The sequence below is a fragment of the Tuber melanosporum genome (assembly GCF_000151645.1).
Source record: "Tuber melanosporum whole genome shotgun sequence assembly, scaffold_12, strain Mel28".
Lineage (NCBI taxonomy): Eukaryota > Fungi > Ascomycota > Pezizomycetes > Pezizales > Tuberaceae > Tuber > Tuber melanosporum.
Window position 1 is genome coordinate 774,139 of NW_003298777.1, and position 19,376 is coordinate 793,514.

The 19,376-nt window shown below is 46.8% G+C and overlaps 2 protein-coding genes; both read right to left on the reverse strand.

Annotated features, from left to right (window-relative positions):
• Nucleotides 1-5,395: 5,395 nt before the first annotated feature.
• Nucleotides 5,396-9,078, reverse strand: GSTUM_00004446001 (uncharacterized protein; the record flags this gene model as incomplete). Its single annotated transcript, XM_002835884.1, has 5 exons — nt 5,396-6,563; nt 6,615-7,759; nt 7,824-8,678; nt 8,744-8,863; nt 9,013-9,078. The coding sequence occupies 5 exons, from the start codon at nt 9,076-9,078 to the stop codon at nt 5,396-5,398; spliced, it is 3,354 nt and encodes a 1,117-aa protein (XP_002835930.1).
• A 696-nt stretch (nt 9,079-9,774) lies between these two features.
• GSTUM_00004447001 (uncharacterized protein) lies at nt 9,775-11,320 on the reverse strand (the record flags this gene model as incomplete). XM_002835885.2 has 7 exons in its annotated part: nt 11,119-11,320; nt 11,042-11,062; nt 10,932-10,962; nt 10,593-10,884; nt 10,256-10,540; nt 10,125-10,202; nt 9,775-10,071 (listed from the first exon to the last, which is right to left on the reverse strand). Exons 1-7 carry the CDS (start codon nt 11,138-11,140, stop codon nt 9,775-9,777), a joined length of 1,026 nt encoding a protein of 341 aa, XP_002835931.1. The 5' UTR covers nt 11,141-11,320.
• Between the last annotated feature and the right edge of the window lie 8,056 nt (nt 11,321-19,376).

The window sequence follows — 19,376 nt, forward strand, 5'->3', positions numbered from 1 at the left end:
CCAGTAGCTCCCGCCCATTCCCTCACGAGCCAAGTCTACTCGTGGCAAACACCAAACAACATAGAGAAAGTAAGGCTGGAGGAATCTCGAGTGGTTATTTGGCGTGGCCCATGAGGCTCTTCTATCCACGGGGTCACATTGTCATCGAAGGGTTAATGAATATCCTTGAGGTTTCTGAGCTCCAACGTTGGAGTTCGTACTGGTCTGATCCGATGATTTCCGCGATAACGGCTGGTACGGTACGTATCCGTGGTCACGGCCAGAGACATGGAAGGCTTTCTGCCAGTACAAATAAGAGCTTAAAATATGTTCAAACCATGTGCCACCAAATAAATAGCCGAGTGATGGAAACATATTCACGCGGAATGACTTGCTGCAAGCAATCAAGTTAGGTATCTTAACTAGATAATAGGTAAAAAAAAAGAAGAGAGACCCTAGGGCCAATCCCATCTACTCAATGCCTTACTAGATTGGTGTGAGATGATATCAAGCTGATAACTCGGCCTGTGTGCTCGGCATCGAGGTCGGCCGCCTGATTTGGACCCCGCCCGCATCCCCGCCCCGCCCCGCCCCGACGAGTGAGGGGTCGTGATGTAGTAACCCGATAACCGTCATATGGTCCCCATCTTGCACGAACTGTGATATACAACCTAGCCACTAGGCTCAGACTTGTAAATACAGGCAAGAGTCTTCTCCGCTTTCTTCCTTCCCTCTCCACATCTCCCTTACACCCTGTCATCCTTACCACGCACGCCCCCACCACACTCCTCGCTGCAGCTCTTACTACGGTATTGAACTTTGGGAGCAGCGTAGGGGAACTTGGATAGTATCGGGAATCACGGCTTGCCCGTATGTATTGTGTGAAGTGGCCTGCTCTTGGGCCGTGGTGCTTATGAGTCCTAACTGGGTAAGTTTATCTTTCCCTCAGGGTTTCAAAGCCATAATGCTAACTCCAAACTTAGAAACGGTTAGAACTTGTCGCTCTGGGCTTGAGATGCCTTCCTTTACTTTCCTGAGTTATATAACTTTAATTGGACAGGGGGGTTTCAGCCGGTATCATACTTGACCAACTTTTCGGGCGAGAGGTCACGCACCGTTCTCGATATCATCTACCTCCATCTCGATAGTAGGGGAAGGAAAACAACCGGCTATTATCCCGACCGTCAGTTATCCTGCGTCTCTAGGCTCTTTTCTGCTATCTCCCTCCGGTAGTCTACCCCTACTCGGAACTTCTCGATCACCCTTATTACCACCTACTCCTTCAGCCATAAAAGTATGGTCTCATACCACCACCACACCAGGACAACTGCCACCCCCGGACAGGCTCTAGAGTCTCTCTCTCTCTTTTCAATATATGAAGCACCCCACATCCTCTGCTGCTGCTTTTGTCCTTCCTCTCCCGACTCTACCAACCCCCGAACCACTACCTTCACAGCATTCTTAAAGCAGTATCGTAGCCAGGGAATACCATATCACCCACCTCTACTCTCATAAGAAAGGGCAATGCAATTTTTTTCCTTTGCTGTGTCCTCCGAGTCTCCGTAACTCTAGAGCCTGACTACGTTCTTTTCGTCTGACCTAAGAGATTCTATCTTGCTATCACTAAATACCTCACCCACACCCTCCTCTCTCTCTCTCCTGACGACGCATGTCGGAGCAATCCCTCTTCCAGGATTAATAGCGCTACTATCCCCGTGTGGTGTTCAAAGCAGAGCTCTGCGGAAAGCTACTGTCTTTCAGCATTTGGGGCTTCTCCCCTTCCCGGCACTCCGGAACCCCACGACGAGAGTTACAACTCCTACCAAGGAATTTCTCGAGGGGTCTCCCAGTCGGGGGAAAACAATTACCTTCTACACTGGCAACGTCCAAAGTAGAAGGTAATCGTCTCTAGACCTACCAATGGGTAAAATTAGATACTACAACTGCACCTCCACATCTCCCTACCCTCCATATAGTAATGGGGGAGTTGGTATTGGAGCTCCCACCCCTCCACCACTATCACCAACCCTAGGGACATAGGTGTTGGAGCTCCTCCCCCTTTACCAGCATCACTAATACCCAGCTGCATGGTGTTGGAGCTACCTCCCCTCCACCATCACCAACCCCGAACACATGGGTGTTGGATCTCTTCTTCCACATCCACCATTATTAACACCCAGCTGCATGGGTGTTACACTACTTCTTCTACATCCACCATTACTAACACCCAGCTGTGTGGGTGTTAAAACATCTACTATCATCAATTCAACTATGACCTGTCTACTACAGTTTCAGCTGTTATATATGGTGGTTCATAGACACTTCTCCCTTCTCATTGTAATGAAGGACTGGTATCGGAGCCCCTCCTCCTCCAATACTTCCTAGTTCTTGGAACTTCTCTCCAACTCTTACTCCCAAATTGCCATCACCAACACCCAGCCACATGGGTGTTGGAGCTCCACCTCCTCCCCGCTACCACTGAGGCTCAAACACTGCAGCTTCTATAACCACATGGTGGTTTGCGGACCTTTCTCTCACCATATTATGGTGAGAAAGTTTGTATTGGAGTACCTCCTCCTCCAATACAAACTTTCTTATTAATTTTGAAGAGTTCTTGGGAATTCTCCCCAAACATTTCCCCCCTTTTATCTCATTTACTCTCACTCTCCGGTTACACTCCAGCCGGCGCTAGAGTGCAACCACCCCAATAGCCTATTTTCTCATAGCAACTACAAGTACTTCCCCACAGCTCTTCTTTTTAATCCTCATGTGTTCCTCTACTGACCATTTCGATAGCCTCCAAATCAGGGGGGTACTATTATTTCACCAATCTGTTCTGAAATTTATACCCCTCTCTTACTATAATGTATCTTTCACATAAATACCATCAACACATTTACAGCTCTCGTTGGCTTTGCCGGCACCATCTTCTGTTTGTCGCAAGAAGGTGGTGCCGGCTGCTCGGATGATATGTGATGGGAGGGAGAATTTAGGATAGAGGTTTTGTTGTTGTAGGAGGTTATTTAGCCCACCAGTGTATGGGGGGGGGGTTAGAGGAAGAGGAAGAGGAGGGTGGAACAGACGTACTCGGATTATGATCACAGATCTTGGTCTGAGTATGGTACAGGCACAATGGTATTTGTCAAGGAAAATTATTATCAATAACTCTAATATTTGTACGTTAAATAAGCTACCATCTTCACTCTGAAGATAGATAGATAAAAATTACTACTTCCATGTTTTTTTCTCCCGTCTTATTATTTATCAAGTGGTATGCTTCTCTTTCCCTCAAGCACACTTTACCCCGTCCCATCCCCCCCCCCCCCAAAAAAAAAAAGAGAGAGAGAGAGAGAGAGAAACTGCCCAACCGCTTCATTAATCATGAATCCCCCCCTTGGGGACGATCGCTCATGCATTCATGGATAGATGGTTTCACTCGACATTACCAAACCAACTAATCACCCAACAGTGAACCTCCGCCAAGGACAGCCGGACCTGCAACCCAGATGCCCGCGGGTAGTAAAAGCAGTATCATAACACCTTTCTGTCGGGGACACTTGGCTCTCGATTACACTGCCTCTCAAACAACCTGCTCCCAACCCTCCATGCGCCGCTTACCAAAACCCCCATCAGATCTTACTAGTCCCTTCCCGACGTCGCGTTGGCCGATCGACTACGGCAGTTTTGCCCATTCGTGCGCGGGACACAGGAGGAATCATCCTCGAGAGGAAAATGAATTGTTTTGATAAGCACGGATGGCTAACACGATATCCAACCGCAAAGTATGGTATTCTGCGTGTCCAAGGCGACAAGGCGATCACAGTCGGAACATGGTCACGGGAAGACGAGAAATGGGATGGCTCCGAGCATGATGGAATTCGGGATGGATTACAGATTACATTTGTAAGCTATGACACTATCAAAGAGGGGAATATAGCATGAGTGCGCGCGATGGTATTGTGATCCCGTTCAGCTCATTCCATCCTAGTTTCGAACACCTCCACACATCGCGACCACACAATCAATCACCAGCATCGCACCAAGCTAGGTTTTTAGGCGAGTGATACTTTATGTCACAAAAACCGCCTCTCTCAAACCTTTATCTCTATCATGATATCATACCGCCACATTACTCGACGTCCTTTAAAGTCTCCGGAACGTGAAGTATGTCCGCGGGCCCAATTTTCAACAGTTTCTGCAAAATGAAGCGGTTTCGATCTAGCAATTATACCGTTGGTGAATCGGTTGTTCGTTCCCCATTTCCGGGGACGCTTTGGGGGAGTCAAGCACCAGTTTCCCGCGCTTACGGCGCGAAGAGGGTAACCCTGCCATCATTCGAGGAGGCAGATGGGGCCCGAAAGTTTGCCCCGGAGCAGAAGGCATAGTATGATAGCATTCACAGGTCTAAACTTCGAGATCCCTTACCTAGTTCATCTATTCCGCTTGTTTGCTCGGCTTAGTCCCCGGAATAGATAAAGGACAGAGCTAAAATCACGAAACATCACTCGTGCCGTCCACCCCCCGCTGTCCTGCAGCCTCCCCGACCGTCTCTTGCCATCCGCCCCTACCCCCGAAGGCCCCTGGAGCCCGAGAGCCCCCCGCTTCCCCACCAGCAACAGTCAAAAAGATACGCCGCATCATGCATAGAGCTCGCTGTTGCAGAAGATGGCGCGGAAGATAACTCGAATGTCTAAGTGACTACCGCGCAATTCGGACCGATATTCACAGACCACGATGCCCAGCCGACTACCATTCCTCTACATGCGCAGATGAAGGACAAGGACAAGGCTGGGGTGGGCGATATGAGGGACATTGCGATCGGGTTCCGGGTGGCACGCGCTCGGGATGCGGGTAATTGGGACGGACGATTAGGTATTTGTTGGAGGGGTACAGTAGCGGACGGTGCTTCCCGGACACGTTTAGTCGCTTTGGTATCGTACCGTATAGTAGTGCCGGTGTTAGTCACATCCTGTGATATGATATCACAGTGGGATGTAGCCATGGCGTTGGCTGCAGAATCAATCACAATCGCCCTTTACGAGTGGTGCAGCTTTCATCACTTCTACTGAGCTTGGTTTGGTTCGGTTAACTGCCTCCGGGATGAGAAATGAAAAGGTGGTTCACTGGTGGTGTAATTGGTGGCTTGAAGGGGCTAGATTTTGCGGGAACTGGTGTATGACAACTTAGGCCACGGACACATTGCTCACGTTCCGGGGACTTTCGGAAATATCGAGCACGGCGCAGAACTCCAACATTCCCTCACGTGTCCCAGAGGATAGTATTCGTAAAAGAAAAAATGATATCGTACATGGACACAGATTATTCCGAATTAACCCCAATCTAGCAGTGTTATACTAATAAAACACAGAAGTCTTCACATATACAGTAGCCCAGCATGAGTGAATGGGTAAGGGAATTACTCCTCATCGCTGGATACAATTACCGGTCCTCTCCGCCTAGGTCTTGCTGGCGGGGTGCGGACGTCTGGCATTGTCGGTGGTTTTGCAAAGGGCCGCTCCTCGCCATCACCGTCGTCAGAGCTCTCTTCATCTGCGCTACTCCCATTATCATCGTCACTTCCACTTTCAATAGCCCTCCTCTTTTTTGCCTTAGCCTGCCCACCAGCCACGTTCTTCCTCTTCCTCCCATTCCCCTCGCCCGCGCCGGTGCTTCCTGCCCAATCCTCGCCAACCCCCCCAAACCCGTACTCCATAAAGTCCATCTGCGGCCCAGCACTTCCATCCAACCCCACAGGTCCCATGGCCGCCTGCATCCTCTCCTTTTCGTAAAACAGCTTATCCCTCTCTTCGTCACTCTCGTCATCGCTATCGTGCACGAACAGACTACTCTTTATCATGACCATTCTCTCCTTCTCTTTTTGCCTCCGCGCAAGGGCACGTTCGATCGCAGCGTCGTCAAGGTCGGAGCCCAGCTCTGTGGATTCCATGGGGTCTTTTCTACGGCGCTTCCTGGCGGACTTCTTTTTGGGCTTTTCAGCACCGGGCATGGGTGTTGGACCGCCGGGTTCGAAGAGGGGCTCTAGGTCCGAGCCCGAGTCGGAATCGAAGGCAGGGACGCGGGGTTTGGGCTTTCGGGAGATGAAGTCTTCGGCGAGATGGCCATCTGGGAAGATTGGGGGGTTGTCGGTGTTTAGCTTGAGGAGTTCGAGGGAGGTTTGCAGGTCTATAGAAGTTAGCTGCGAGGGGATGATCCAGCGAGTGTTGAGAGTGTCGACTGCGTCAATTTTTTCAAATTTGAGGGTTGTTAGGAGGAGGCGGAGTTTTCCGTCTTTTAGTAACGCGGTTTGGCGGACTTCGTTGTCTGGCGTTATGTTTATAAACGGAGGGGGGCTTGGGGGGGCTTGGGGATTGGTCTCTGAGTCTGGATCAGCGGCTTCAGCTCCTAGTGCGAGTCTTGCTTCTTCTCCTGCCTCCCAGGATTTGCGCTCGCTGATGGCGGCGGCGAGAACAGTTTTTAGCCAGTCCACTGCATCGCCCTTGTTCTCATCTAACAGCGCGCCCACTGCAACGCTGACCTGTTCGTTGAATTCGAGACCCGGCTTGATGCGTAGTTCCGCTGCTTCCCTGTTGAAAGGTTAGCATATATTGTAGAAACAGGGAAGTGATATCACGAACCTTGGTTTGGAAACATTAATCTGCTTTTCATAGCCAAACTGCAAGTAATGCATCGTGCTGTTGATCTTTGTAAACAAAAGCTCAACATACAGCTCCGGCCTCTTCTCCAGCATCTTGACCAGCTTTCGCATGTAATGCTTGAAAAATTGATCCACCTCTTTCCTCGCGGAATGACTACTAGGTAGTCCATCTGGGCCTTGTAGAATTCGATTAAATAGCTCAACGATATCAATCCTGAACAGTAAAACCTCCTGTTCCCTCTTGACGAACACCCGATGAAAGAATACAATAGCCCTCTTCATCTGACTATAATTTAACTCCTTGTAGTTCCCGATAAATGCCAGGAACGTATTCACACAACTTTGTGTCAAGAACTTCTGCTCAAACCGCGAGTAGTCGAACGCCCGTTCCTTCATGGTAGCTTTGCTCAGTTCGGCCATCTCTTCGTCCCCTTCTTCGGGCACACCTCCGTCTCCATCCTCACTGGTAGGATTCTTCTTGCGTTGCGCTCTAGCACGTTTCCGTGAGCGGATGAACATGTGTTCATGCTGCTTCGAAAACCGCTCGAGCATCCTAAGGTGCACATGTACCATCTCCGTGCAATCATCCAACCAGCCAAACGGTTGCCTAGTATAGGCTCGCAGGATCATGACAACGAGGTCCAAGGTCACCTCCTCGTAGAATAATCTATTCTGGATGTTCTCCGCGATATCCTGGTCGTCTTCCAGTGGCGAAACAGCCATATCCTGAACCGTTAATAAGATCTGTGTGAAGCAGCGCATGGCGGATTGTAAGGGTGTCCACTGCTTTGTGTCGAACCAGTCTGTCATTCGGCGATTTAAAGTAATTAAAGATTCCTGGTTTAGGACCGAAGCCACCAGACTGAAGCTCTCAATGTCGGAAGTTTCAGGGTCTTCGGAGTTTGCGAACGTTTTGCGACGGGTGCGCTCGGCTTTGAGAAACCAAGCTATTAGGTAGAAATACTGTTGCTGGTTCGATTCTACAAGGCGTTGGGCATCCCGATCAATGGCACGGCGGAGGTGGCTGAAGAGGGGGTTAAAGCCAGCATCTAAGAAGCCCTCGACGAATTCACGGAGTTTTGCTTTGGCGCGCCGTTCAAGAGTGAGTGACATGTCATGTTCAGTCTATAAAATAAGATCCTGGAATCAGTTGTTTGTGATCCAAGGATGATGGGAATGTGTAATATACCTTACGGGATATCCCCTTTGTATCTGCGCCGCCCGGCTTCTTCCACTTCTTTGACGCATCCATCTTATCCAGACCAGTGGACTTCCCCAGCAGAGCACCCTGCCCAGAAACAAACGATCGTGTCTTGTCACCTCTCTCTATCCATACTGTAGTCCCAAACCTATTATGACGAGTACTTGCACCCCGAATACTAGCTCTCTTCATTTCATCCTCGAGCTTTAGAAGCGCTGTAAGATCCTGACCCTGCTTCTGTGACTCCTGTTCGTCCGTCAAGAACATTTTTTCGATATCTACACTCTTAACCAGGTGGTATATAACCTCCATAACGACTACATCCTGCGTGTTGAATTCATTCCCCATTTCAGAGGACATTGCCAATAGAAGATGCAGCACATTCTGCTCCTTCAGCGCTTCGATGGTTGCGCTCCGGGATATTTCCTCCCCTGTGTCCGTCTCCGTAATCATCGGGTGTTCAATCATAACCAGGTTCCGGAAAAAATAAAGGACAAGCTTAATTATTCCTTCGTCCCTCTCTGTCCGTTCATTCGGTGGCACCGCGATGGAAGGCAGCGCCACACGGACGATATTTGATAGGATCCTCTTGGATGGGTGTTGTAAGATAGCCTTTTTGTATCCCGCCTGCGCAAACTGTAGAACGGGAATGTGTCGGTGGTGATTGACAGTGGTTTGGCTGTTGTACCTCTCGAATGGCCATGTTAACGGCACCAGTAACTCGACGCAACCGAGTGCCAATCGCTGCTTGATTCGGTTCTCAATTTCGTCTTTCTCCCATCCGCTCAGGATCTCGAGTAGGTCGCCTTTCACTAGGTTTGCTTCAGCCATACATCGGGCGACCTAGTCCGTCCCGTCACTTAGTTAGTTCGTCCCTGCAATTTTGTATTAGGCAGGGGGAAGTATACATCGAACCGATTCATCTTTTGATCGTATAACTTCAGCCATCTCTTCAAGTCTTTCAAACAAGCCAAGGCATCGTCTCCGAGTGAGTAGCCACCGTCTTCGACCATTGATGTTCCTCCGAGCTATGGTCAGTTAGATACCCATGCCGTACGGGGACTGGATAGATGGAGGGAATGGCGAGTTACCGCTGAACATAGTGATAATATATGCGCTCTCTGTTGGAAATAAACGATTAGCTTTTGGCGGCAAACTGTGGGGAAACAGGTCTTACGATCATAGGATCAACAGTTTCCGGCAGTCTGGAGAGCACCATATCGCCTTCTCCTTCGCTCGACATCCTGGGTGTTTGTTGCTGGATTTTCTCTTTGGTATCATACAATCTGTCCGATGCAGAACAGTGTGCAAAATTGGGCTTTGGGTGGGGTTCCGTCAAGTTTGTTAAATTTCACGACCGGATTTACGCGACCCACGCGCGGTGTTGGGTCGACGCGTAAATTGAGCTTGGCAGGCACCGTACAGTAAGAGTGCCACCACAACAGCCCTACTGCCAATATTGAGCCCTTACCGGCTGTTGGTACTGTACAGTACAGTACTCGAGTTACCCATCTTGAGTAGCCTCTATCTAAAAATATCAACCATCAACTATGGTAAGTTAATATCAGTTCCCATTTCGAAGAACCAGTAGTAGATAGTGATTGAATCATGAAATCCAGTAACTCTTGTAGGTATTATATAGTAATATACCTAAATATCTCAATTTAAAAGAATAGCACTAGACAAAGTAAAAAGATTTCAAGTATGGAAGAATTCAGATAACATTGACCGTAATCGCGTTTCAGCATCCAGTTCTTTAGCGGAAGCTTGAAACATATCCTCAGAGTCGTTCGTATTGCATTCTTTTAATGTGATAAGTCTATCGATAGGGTGAAATGAGCAGCACGTCTTTTGACAGGATGCTTTAAGCCTTATAAATTGTCTAACGCAGTTACCAAGCTCTCGTTCTCACAAACCGCCGCAATATTGAAGCAGATGCTTATCTACCCGCCCCCAACTCCACCAAGCTCTTTACCAAGTCTGTTACCGACACCCCCAAACCCCTATAGGTGAGTCCTAGAAGCTGTTTGCTCCTTGAATTATCTGCTTTGTACAGGCCCTGTGGGTATCCGCCATTAGGCTGATCCTCTTCTGGCAATCCGGCAACAAACTGTGGGAAGTTCTCGCGAATAACATCAATAATTTTCTGGTTTGAGAAATAGCCCTCGGTGATGAAGAATCTTTTTCCTCCGGCTTCTAAGTTTTCCAGGGCAAGAATATGCGATAGAGCAAGATCCTATGGATTAGGTATTAGTCTCTATTACCTTTCCTCCGGGGTAATTTCTTTACCCTGACATCCACCCAAATATAGACTCCTGAAGGAGGAGCTCCGTTCTTAGCTTTTCCTTGGATGAAATCGAGGACTCTCTGCATGGCCATATTAGCCATCTGAATCCCGTTTTTGATCTGTGGATCCTCACTTCATTGGATGTGTTGAGACTGCTCAGCGAAGAGACATATGGCTTGACGGGTCCTAAAACAAGCGGGGGATTGATTGTAGCAATATCGAAATTGGGTCTCTCCTGTTCGACAAAGTCCCATGCCGCCTTCTCGGCAAGCTTCTTGGAAGCACGGTACCCGTTGCTTGGGTTCAGGAGACCCTCTTCAAGAGTGATTGGGTTCCAGTCATTCTCGGTGTATGTGTAACCGGCACCGTTGTTAGGTTTATTGGGATCCACAATCGCGGCGGAAGATGAAGTGATGACCTAATACTTATTAACTTCCTACCACCAATGCGGGCTTTAAATAATAATATACGATTCTCCTAACGGTTGATGCAAAAGCTTTTGTAGCCCCGAGGATACCAAGAGTACCATTCACGGCTGGATCAATCAATTCGGTCTTTGGGTCTGTGACATTCAAGTGGAAGGGTGAGGCGACGTTCAGGATCCCTGTGAACGGGGGATCGCTCTTGACTGCTTCGTCGAAAGCTCCGGGTTGGGCGATATCCTTGACTAGAACGTAATCGAGTTTGTCCTTGTACTGCTTATGTGCTTCAAGAAGCCTTTGCGCCTTTTCCTCACTGCGAACGGTGAAGCGGACAGAGTATCTTCTAGCCTTAGCACAGGTCATGCGAAGGGAGATTGGAGGACTTACCCGCGTTGGAGGAGAAGCTCAAGGACATGGGCTATCGGTAGTGCTTGTCAGTACTGTACAGTACTATACCACAATACCCCATTGCCCCAGGACTTCGACGGCCAACTTACAGGCAATGAAGCCAGAAGCTCCTAGAATCAGACAGATAAGCAAAACCCCACAAAAAAATAAAATGTCTAGCACAAACCGGTGAGTAGAACACGACTCATTTCTTTGGCAAATTCTAGCAGGAGGGATCGAGTGGTGTGGCAATAAATAGGGGATTCGGGTTTGTTATGTCGAAATAAAATGACCAAGGTGGGACTCGACCCAATTTATACCTATCCCTGACGGTTACTCCACTCCCATCTCCTAGAATCATTCCGACATTTTCAACTAAAATTTCAAGAAAGATATTCTGTTCGGTTCACTAAAGGGTTATCCAGAATTCACTAAACACTGGTAAAGGTGTTAGGGTGTGGATAGCACATTCCCACATAAGGAAAGCTTAAGAACAAAAAGGGGCCTCGGTAAAAGGGACGGATCCTGATCACTATTATCTCTGAGCTATCACAGTGAAGTGTCGGGTAAGCCTAGGAATAGCGATATCGCTTGCAGGAAGATATTTATCCAAACAGAAATTCTCTTCTACCCTGAAGTGACAGCTATGCACTCGTGCAGTACTGGCAGCGGTCAGAATTGTTGCCAAGACTTGATCATCTCAAACGACGGCATACAGGACATCCATCATCTGTCCGCCTCAAGATTTATGAGAATCGTATTACCGTATCTACTTTCAGGAAATTTCGAGCACGAACACGCTTTCGTAGCTTCAGATGCGAGTGGTTGCTTTGGGCGGTGATTGAGGTGAATTTTGGGGTGGGAGTAAGGGTAGCCCGGGCAAGTGCCACAGCAGAGGGGGATCTTGACTGGAGTGTCCCTGTCTCGAGCTTCCGTGCCCGGCGTCTAAACCGATCTGCTAATGCTAGTACGGTACAATGCCGGTATGCCAGTGGTGCTACTGTACATCTAGCTGCTAGGGAGGGGGTTCCTTTGTAACCTGGGAACCTTCAGCTGCTCTTTATTGTAACTTCTTATTCGTTAATTCAGAAGTATGGGATCCCCAACAGACCCAATCCCTCATGGCCGTTCTTTCAATTTCGCGAGTGATTTAGCATGACATGGACTTGAACCCTCTAGTGGTATCGATGTAGATCGGTGTGGATCTAAATAGCTAATTACGGAAGATGAAAAGATCCATTGGTTGTCTTTCTTTCCTTCGTTCTTCTTTTATGCCCAAGGGTACCTTTAGAATTGACGGAGGATTGGTTCCTGTGAGTTCTCTGCTCACGTTTAGTTGTGGTTAGTATCATATCTTCGCAGCTATTGAAAATTTCGATATTCCAGAGCGTCATGCTATTAATGCTGTACAAGTAACTCCCGCTACCCCTACCCCAGTACCGATATTAAGTTATGATACGTCAACGTGTGTCCAAAGAGGGCACAAAGGTATTTCAAGTAATTGGGGGGGGTTAATATTTGAAATCTTGGTGGCTGGGGGCTCATTCCCTCCTTCTGGGGCGGTCTCGGCTTCGGCGTGTTCAGATTTAGCAGGTTTGGTGGTATCTTGCTCCACAAGGGAGTATGTACGGCACTATGCTAGGCGAATGGTGCTGTAACGGGGACTCGCTAATGGGATCGATTCTGGTACGGCGACACTGCTCGTAGGTTAAGCCAAAGATATGAAGTGAGGGAGATCGTGCAGGCTGGGAATACAATAGAGAGGGTTTAGTACAGTACTCGTGCTTGTACAAGTACCAGTATGGCACCGTGCTTTACAAGTCAAGCTTCTCCTCCGCTATTTTCCTGACTCCAAGTTTCGCCTTCCTTTTTAGGAAGGTGGAGCAGGGTAAAACTCCACAAAATGCCTCACGATCCCCCTTCCTTGCTGAACTTGGAGCTTCATAAGCTTGGACACCAAACCTCATCGTGAGGTTCATTGAAATATACACCCTCTCTGGGGCTGGGCTTTGTCTCTTTTGCCAGAGTGTGGTTTACTGTCTCTCTCCTCCCTTCATGGTGGCCACCTCGGCTAAGCTGTGCGAGGTTACAAATACTTCTCCGCTCCTCTGGGTTCTTTTACTTGGTCGGGTTTACTTCTTTACCAATGTCTGGGTTACTCAGCAATGCGTGGTTGGTATTGCACTGCCTCCGGTCATGCCCCCATTCAACCAGCCATAAACGATCACTCCACTAGAGGCCGGCACTTACAGGTCGGTTGCCTTCATTACACGAAACGAATGCATCATGGTTCTCTCCTATATTTCTAGCTGCTAGCCAAGGCTGGACCGGTTGAAAAATGGAGAATGTGGTTTAGTCAAGGTGGTTTCCTTTGTTGGTTTCTTTTGTGTTTCCTTTCTCAAGAAAATATGGTATGGGTTTTCTTGTTGGCTCCTGCCGGTCCTGTTTTGTGCTTTTTTTGTTTTGTCCAGAAGGAGCTTTCATGGGGGTGGACGTGCAGTTGGTCCCATACCAGAGGGACTTGGACTGGCTTGTTTTCCCCTAGGCCTGTGGAGGAGGATTTTGACAAGAATGTCTAAGGACTAAATCGGGGGTGTGGGGTGGTTATTGCAGAGATGCCCTTGTATCTAGGATCCATGCTTTAGCCGGGCTGTGCTCTTATAGTGGAGGTTTGTACCTTTAAGCAAATAGATTTTAGAATTTAACAAAAAAAAAAAACCCCCGTACTTTACAAGTGCTGCCAACTATCAATACACATGAGCACATGCTCAAAGCTTCTTCCACTCCTTAGGAAAAAACTCGTATTATTTATAGCTATGTGTAGAAAGTTCTGATACCCTGGCTAGTACTGTAACACAAAAGGGCTATAGTAGATATATTATTATGAACTCATACTTAGGTAACCAAATCATATAGGTAACAAGTTAGTGAATGGGTATCATCATCCCTGATTAGTATTCTTCTATTGATTATCCACTCTCTTGAAACTCAAATCTTCTCTGAAAATCAGTAAATGGCACCTCCACATATTTCGAGTATATTCAAATATGACAAGCGGCAGGAAGTGATTTTTCTGAGAAGTCTGGGCTGGGGGTATAAGTGAACAGCTGAGAAAACCAAAATTCCTGTCTCTACTATTCACAATATTGTTAAACAATTTCAAACTTGGGGCTCTTCAGATGACACATCTCGTTCTGGTAGACCATCAAAAATTACGAAAGAAATAGCGGAAACAGTGGATTCCCTAGTTGAGGCAAATCCATGGGCATCTTTAGAAGAGCTTACGAAGAAGCTTCAAGAGCTTGATATTCAAGTTAGTCGTACAATCTTGAACAAAACGGTGAAAAGACTTGGTTTCAGTCTACGAATGCCTCGCAAAAAGCCCTTCCTCAATAGTTTCAAAAAGATTCGACGCAAACACTAGTGTCTATGGAAGATTGAATGGGATTTGGATAAGTGGAAAAGAATGGTTTGGTTGGATGAGTCTAAGGTTGAGTTTGAGGATTATCGCCATAATCGATGGGTACGAGTCATGCCTGGACAAGAGTTACTCAATCAAAAACTTGTACCTACCTTTTGATCTAGAAGATTTGGAGTTGGATGCTGGACTGCATTTACTTATGGAAGTCGGACACCTCTAATTCGCCTTCGACAGTGTCAACCTGAAGAACAAACCTCCGATCGTGACAGACTCGGTATTAACAGTCATCAATATGCAACTGAGATCAATGAGCCATACCTGATCCCTTATCTCCTTTCACTTGACAACGAGATAGAGGACTATTGCGTTGTTCTGGATAATGTGGGATATCACTTTAGTGATCTCAACAGGACTATTTACCCAGAATATGGGGTTCAAATCCTACGCCTTCCAGCCTCTTCCCCTGACCTTAATCCAATTGAAAATGTTTGGAGTATTCTCAAAGCCCAGCTTCGATACCGATTTACAACTATCGAAAATCAACTTAGTAACGAAGATGAATTGTAGACTGTGATGGCAGCAGAGTGGGAGAAGATTGATCAAAATTTGTTAAATAAATTAGTTAGGAGTATGGGAAATAGGATACGGGCAGCTATTGCAAATGATGGAGGGCATACGAAGTGGTAGTTTGAAGGATAATGAATCTGCTTCTTGAAGTACCTGTACATGATAATACATCTACTATAGCTCTTTTGTGTTACAGTACCAGCCGGGGTGTCAGAACTTTCTGCACGTAGCTGTACAGTATCATAAATTGAATTTATAGATCTCCTTATGACGACCGCCCTGTGATCGCGGAGATACATTTAGTCTACTGGATTCCAGCTGAACATTCACTGCGCACCTGACTCAAGCGGTCAGGATGCATCTCTTCACGCCAAGGAAAAAAAGTCGTTGCCAAGACCTTCCACCCCGCTCCATCTCACGTGACATTACTATGATGCTCCCACCCATCTTGAATAAATGCAAGCCTTTTCTTCGCCCGCCAACACCTCTGGAGCTCCGGATAGTCATACTCGTAGAACCAAACATCCTCACCACCACCCACCTCTTCTACCTCTTACCAGACATTTACCTTTCCCCTGTGCTATCTGATAGCCACACCACTGCGGGAGATTCCACAACTCTTGCGTTATGACGACAGCCGCCAAGGCCGTTCGATGCGTCGCGAGCTTCTCTCGTGCTTCACTTAGGCCTGCTGCAACTGTGCAGAGGGGATTGACAGCACAGCTGCGGCGCAGGTGCATATCTTCAAGCGGGAAGGATGGGGGGGCTGCTGTAAAAGTGGACATTGAGAATCGACGAATGGATGCGAGTAATTTTATGAATGGGACTGGACTCAAACCCGCGGAGGTTGGTCTGGCCGCGGATGCGATGATGTCCCCTTCTGCCGGTACCTCGCTTTCTCGCCTCCGTTTCGTATTTATTGCGAGGCAATTGGGAAACTAACAGCGATGGCGAAAAGGTATTCTCAAGCAAGCCACGATAATGGACGAGGGATCTCGACCAATCTACCTCGACATGCAAGCTACAACTCCTACGGACCCTCGCGTGCTCGATGCTATGCTTCCCTTTTATACCGGTCTATACGGAAATCCCCATTCACGCACACACGCCTACGGCTGGGAGACAGAGAAGGCGATTGATGTCGCGCGTGAGCATGTCGCAAAGCTCATCGGAGCCAACCCGAAGGAGATCATATTCACCTCTGGAGCCACCGAGTCAAACAATATGTCTATCAAGGGTGTGGCAAGGTTTTACAAGTCTAAGAAGCATATCATCACATCACAGACGGAGCACAAGTGTGTATTAGATTCTTGTAGACATTTGCAAGATGAGGGGTATGATATCACGTATCTCTCCGTCAAGAACAACGGTTTGATCGATCTGGAGCAGCTGGAGAAGGAGATTCGCCCAGACACAGCGCTAGTCTCAATTATGACGGTCAATAATGAGATTGGGGTCATCCAGCCGATGGAGGAGATCGGAAAGCTGTGTCGAAGGAAGGGTGTCTTCTTCCACACCGATGCCGCTCAGGCCGTGGGCAAGATTCCCGTCGACGTCGGCAAGTGGAACGTCGACTTGATGAGCATCTCCGGCCACAAAGTCTACGGACCGAAGGGTATCGGAGCCTGTTATATCCGCCGCAGACCAAAAGTCAGGATCGACCCGCTCATCTCGGGCGGCGGTCAGGAGCGTGGTCTTCGCAGCGGAACCCTCGCACCCCCATTGGTGATCGGGTTTGGAGAAGCCTGCAGAATCGCCCAAGAGGAAATTGAGGTACTTCCCTCCTCACCCACCTCTCCCACCCGCAAGCCGCTAAAATTGATGTAAAACCAGTACGACCACAAACGCGTAACCACCCTCTCAAACCGCCTCCAATCCGGCCTCCTTGCGATGGAGCATACGACCCTAAACGGGGATCCAAACTCCCGCTACCCCGGCTGCGTCAACGTCTCCTTCGCATACGTAGAAGGAGAATCCCTCCTAATGGCACTCAAGGACATTGCCCTATCCTCCGGCTCAGCATGTACCTCTGCCTCCCTGGAGCCCAGTTACGTCCTCAGAGCTCTTGGGTCTAGCGACGAGAGCGCGCACTCCAGCATCCGCTTTGGAATCGGCAGGTTTACCACTGAGGCTGAGATTGATTACGTGCTCAATGCCGTCAGGGATCGGGTCACCGTTTTGAGAGAGATGAGTCCGTTGTGGGAGCTTGTACAAGAGGGTGTGGACTTGAATACCATTGAGTGGTCGCAGCATTAGAGAGAATTCCTGCGAGGCTGCTGTTATTAAATAGGTTTTTGATTCACTCATTCCCTCACATTCGCTTAGTCAGAAAATGGTTATATGGATTCCTTTTTTTTTCGGGTGGTTTTTTATTTTTTAGTATGAAACCCAATCGTATGGTTTGATTCCTTCCTCAGATTCAGATGCATAGTCAGAGTTGGTGGAATAGGGTTACCGTAAAGGTGGTCATATCGAGAAGAAGGTAAACAAAGAAGAAAGGAGGAATGGACAATCATGTGACTTGTGGAATTATTCGGAATTGTTGGAAAAGCAGAGTTGGAGGGTGTTTGGTGACAAGACATTTGAGTGGTCTTCGTTGCCAAATACTCCTTGTACTTGTACATTGTGAAAATTATGATACAAATTAATGGAAGAGGTTAAATTTCAACTAGTGAACATATAATCCTGATAATGGGGGGGACTCCCTTAAAAAAAAAGGGCGGAGAGGCAGAGGAAGTGTACAAGGCAAGAAGAAAATAAAAAGGAGGTAGAAAACTCTACTCTTAGCTCCAGTAACGACCAACTTTGACCTCTAAATTCAATTGTCATTCCTTTTTAACTATGATACCTTTAAAGTCAATAAATCTGTGTGTGGGTCGATTATACTATATTACCAGTAATTTTAGATAAATAAATACTGTAGTATATTTTTTTTTCAATTTGATATAACGACTTAAAGGTATAGGAATACATATCTTTAACCTAGATATTGAATATTAAGAAAAGAATAATATTGTTTATTATAGTAACAATTAAATATAACCAATTTAGTTAATCTAATAGTCAGAAAATACATATAAAGTACAGTGACAGAATTTTGGTTGGTCAGTCAATCCAAATAACTAGTACAGTAAACCCTCTCATAATTCCAGGAGTCTGGTGGAAAAGAATAGCTGGAACTAGCAGAGGGTTGGAAACAAGAGAAGTGCCTTGACAAATTGAATGCCGCAGTAACAGTATGTGGTGAGTAGTTAAAAAGCCTGAATTTACAACATATTTATATTACAGGTACAGGTAACTATGGTTCCAGGTAAACAGTGAGTGGAGAAGAGATTATTAAAGAAAAATGAGAAGAAAAAAAGAAAAAAAGAAAAAAAGCTCCTACTCAGCATCTGGCCCTGAACAAGCCTGTTCAGCAGTCAGGAAATAGGACAAAATAGAGGTTTGAACAGTAGACTCCTCAACTCTTAATTCTCTATAAGGTTTTTAGACAACATAAAGTAACTACCTCATTGACTAAATGATTTGATATAGAGCTATCATGGAGGAGTTTATAGAGGATTTCACAGCTGACCATAAGTGCTTCAACTGTAGATAATACAATATTTGAGTCCATGGGTTTCTAAGATAGTGGATGAGAGTCTTCAGAGATACTATTCTTTCCAGCTTTCCCATCAGCCTCTTCTATTTCTTTATAATCAACTATTTCAACAGTCTTGGTATCAGTCAACTCTCTATTAATTATTGTTTCTTCTAAGAAGTTAAGAAACTGAGAAATATCTATTGGATTACAGATTCTCAAATGACGAAACTCCTTTTCAACAAGAACTCCAAGATGAGAAATCTAGGTAATGAGTAAAACTATTAGCTTTCGTTATTAAATAGGGAATAGATTTATGACGTTATTACCTCTTTGAGAGATTTTAACTCAAAAAGATACTGGACTGGATTTGCTTTTCATACCTCCTGGAGCACATGATAGTATTCTGTATTGAGTCCAATGGATGGTATAATATTGCCTGGTGATTCTGCTGAAAGCCCTGGTTTATAGCGTCCACTCAATCCAACATACTTCTAGTAGTTTGCAATTGTTTCTATTGTAACATACTTTCAAGTATATTTTTGCAATTTATATCGCTTCAAGCTGAGAGATTCTGAACAGGTCACATGTGCCATCCTCTTCATTCTGGAGTAGGACTAGCTGAATAAAGCTTCTTCGGTAATATGCCTTAAATGTTTAGATGATGCCAGTATCGTGTGCATCAGAAAAGATTTGGGGTTGCACTTAGAGAATTCTTAGAGTCTGATGCATAGGGAGCTCAGAATACTAATTGCGAATCAGGACACAATGTCAGATCTTAGGGATGTCAGAGCACAATGGTGTTGTCACAGAACTCGTAGGGTGCAACCAGATCCCACACTATATTCTCCGGGTGCAGTTAGGAGTAGTACTATAT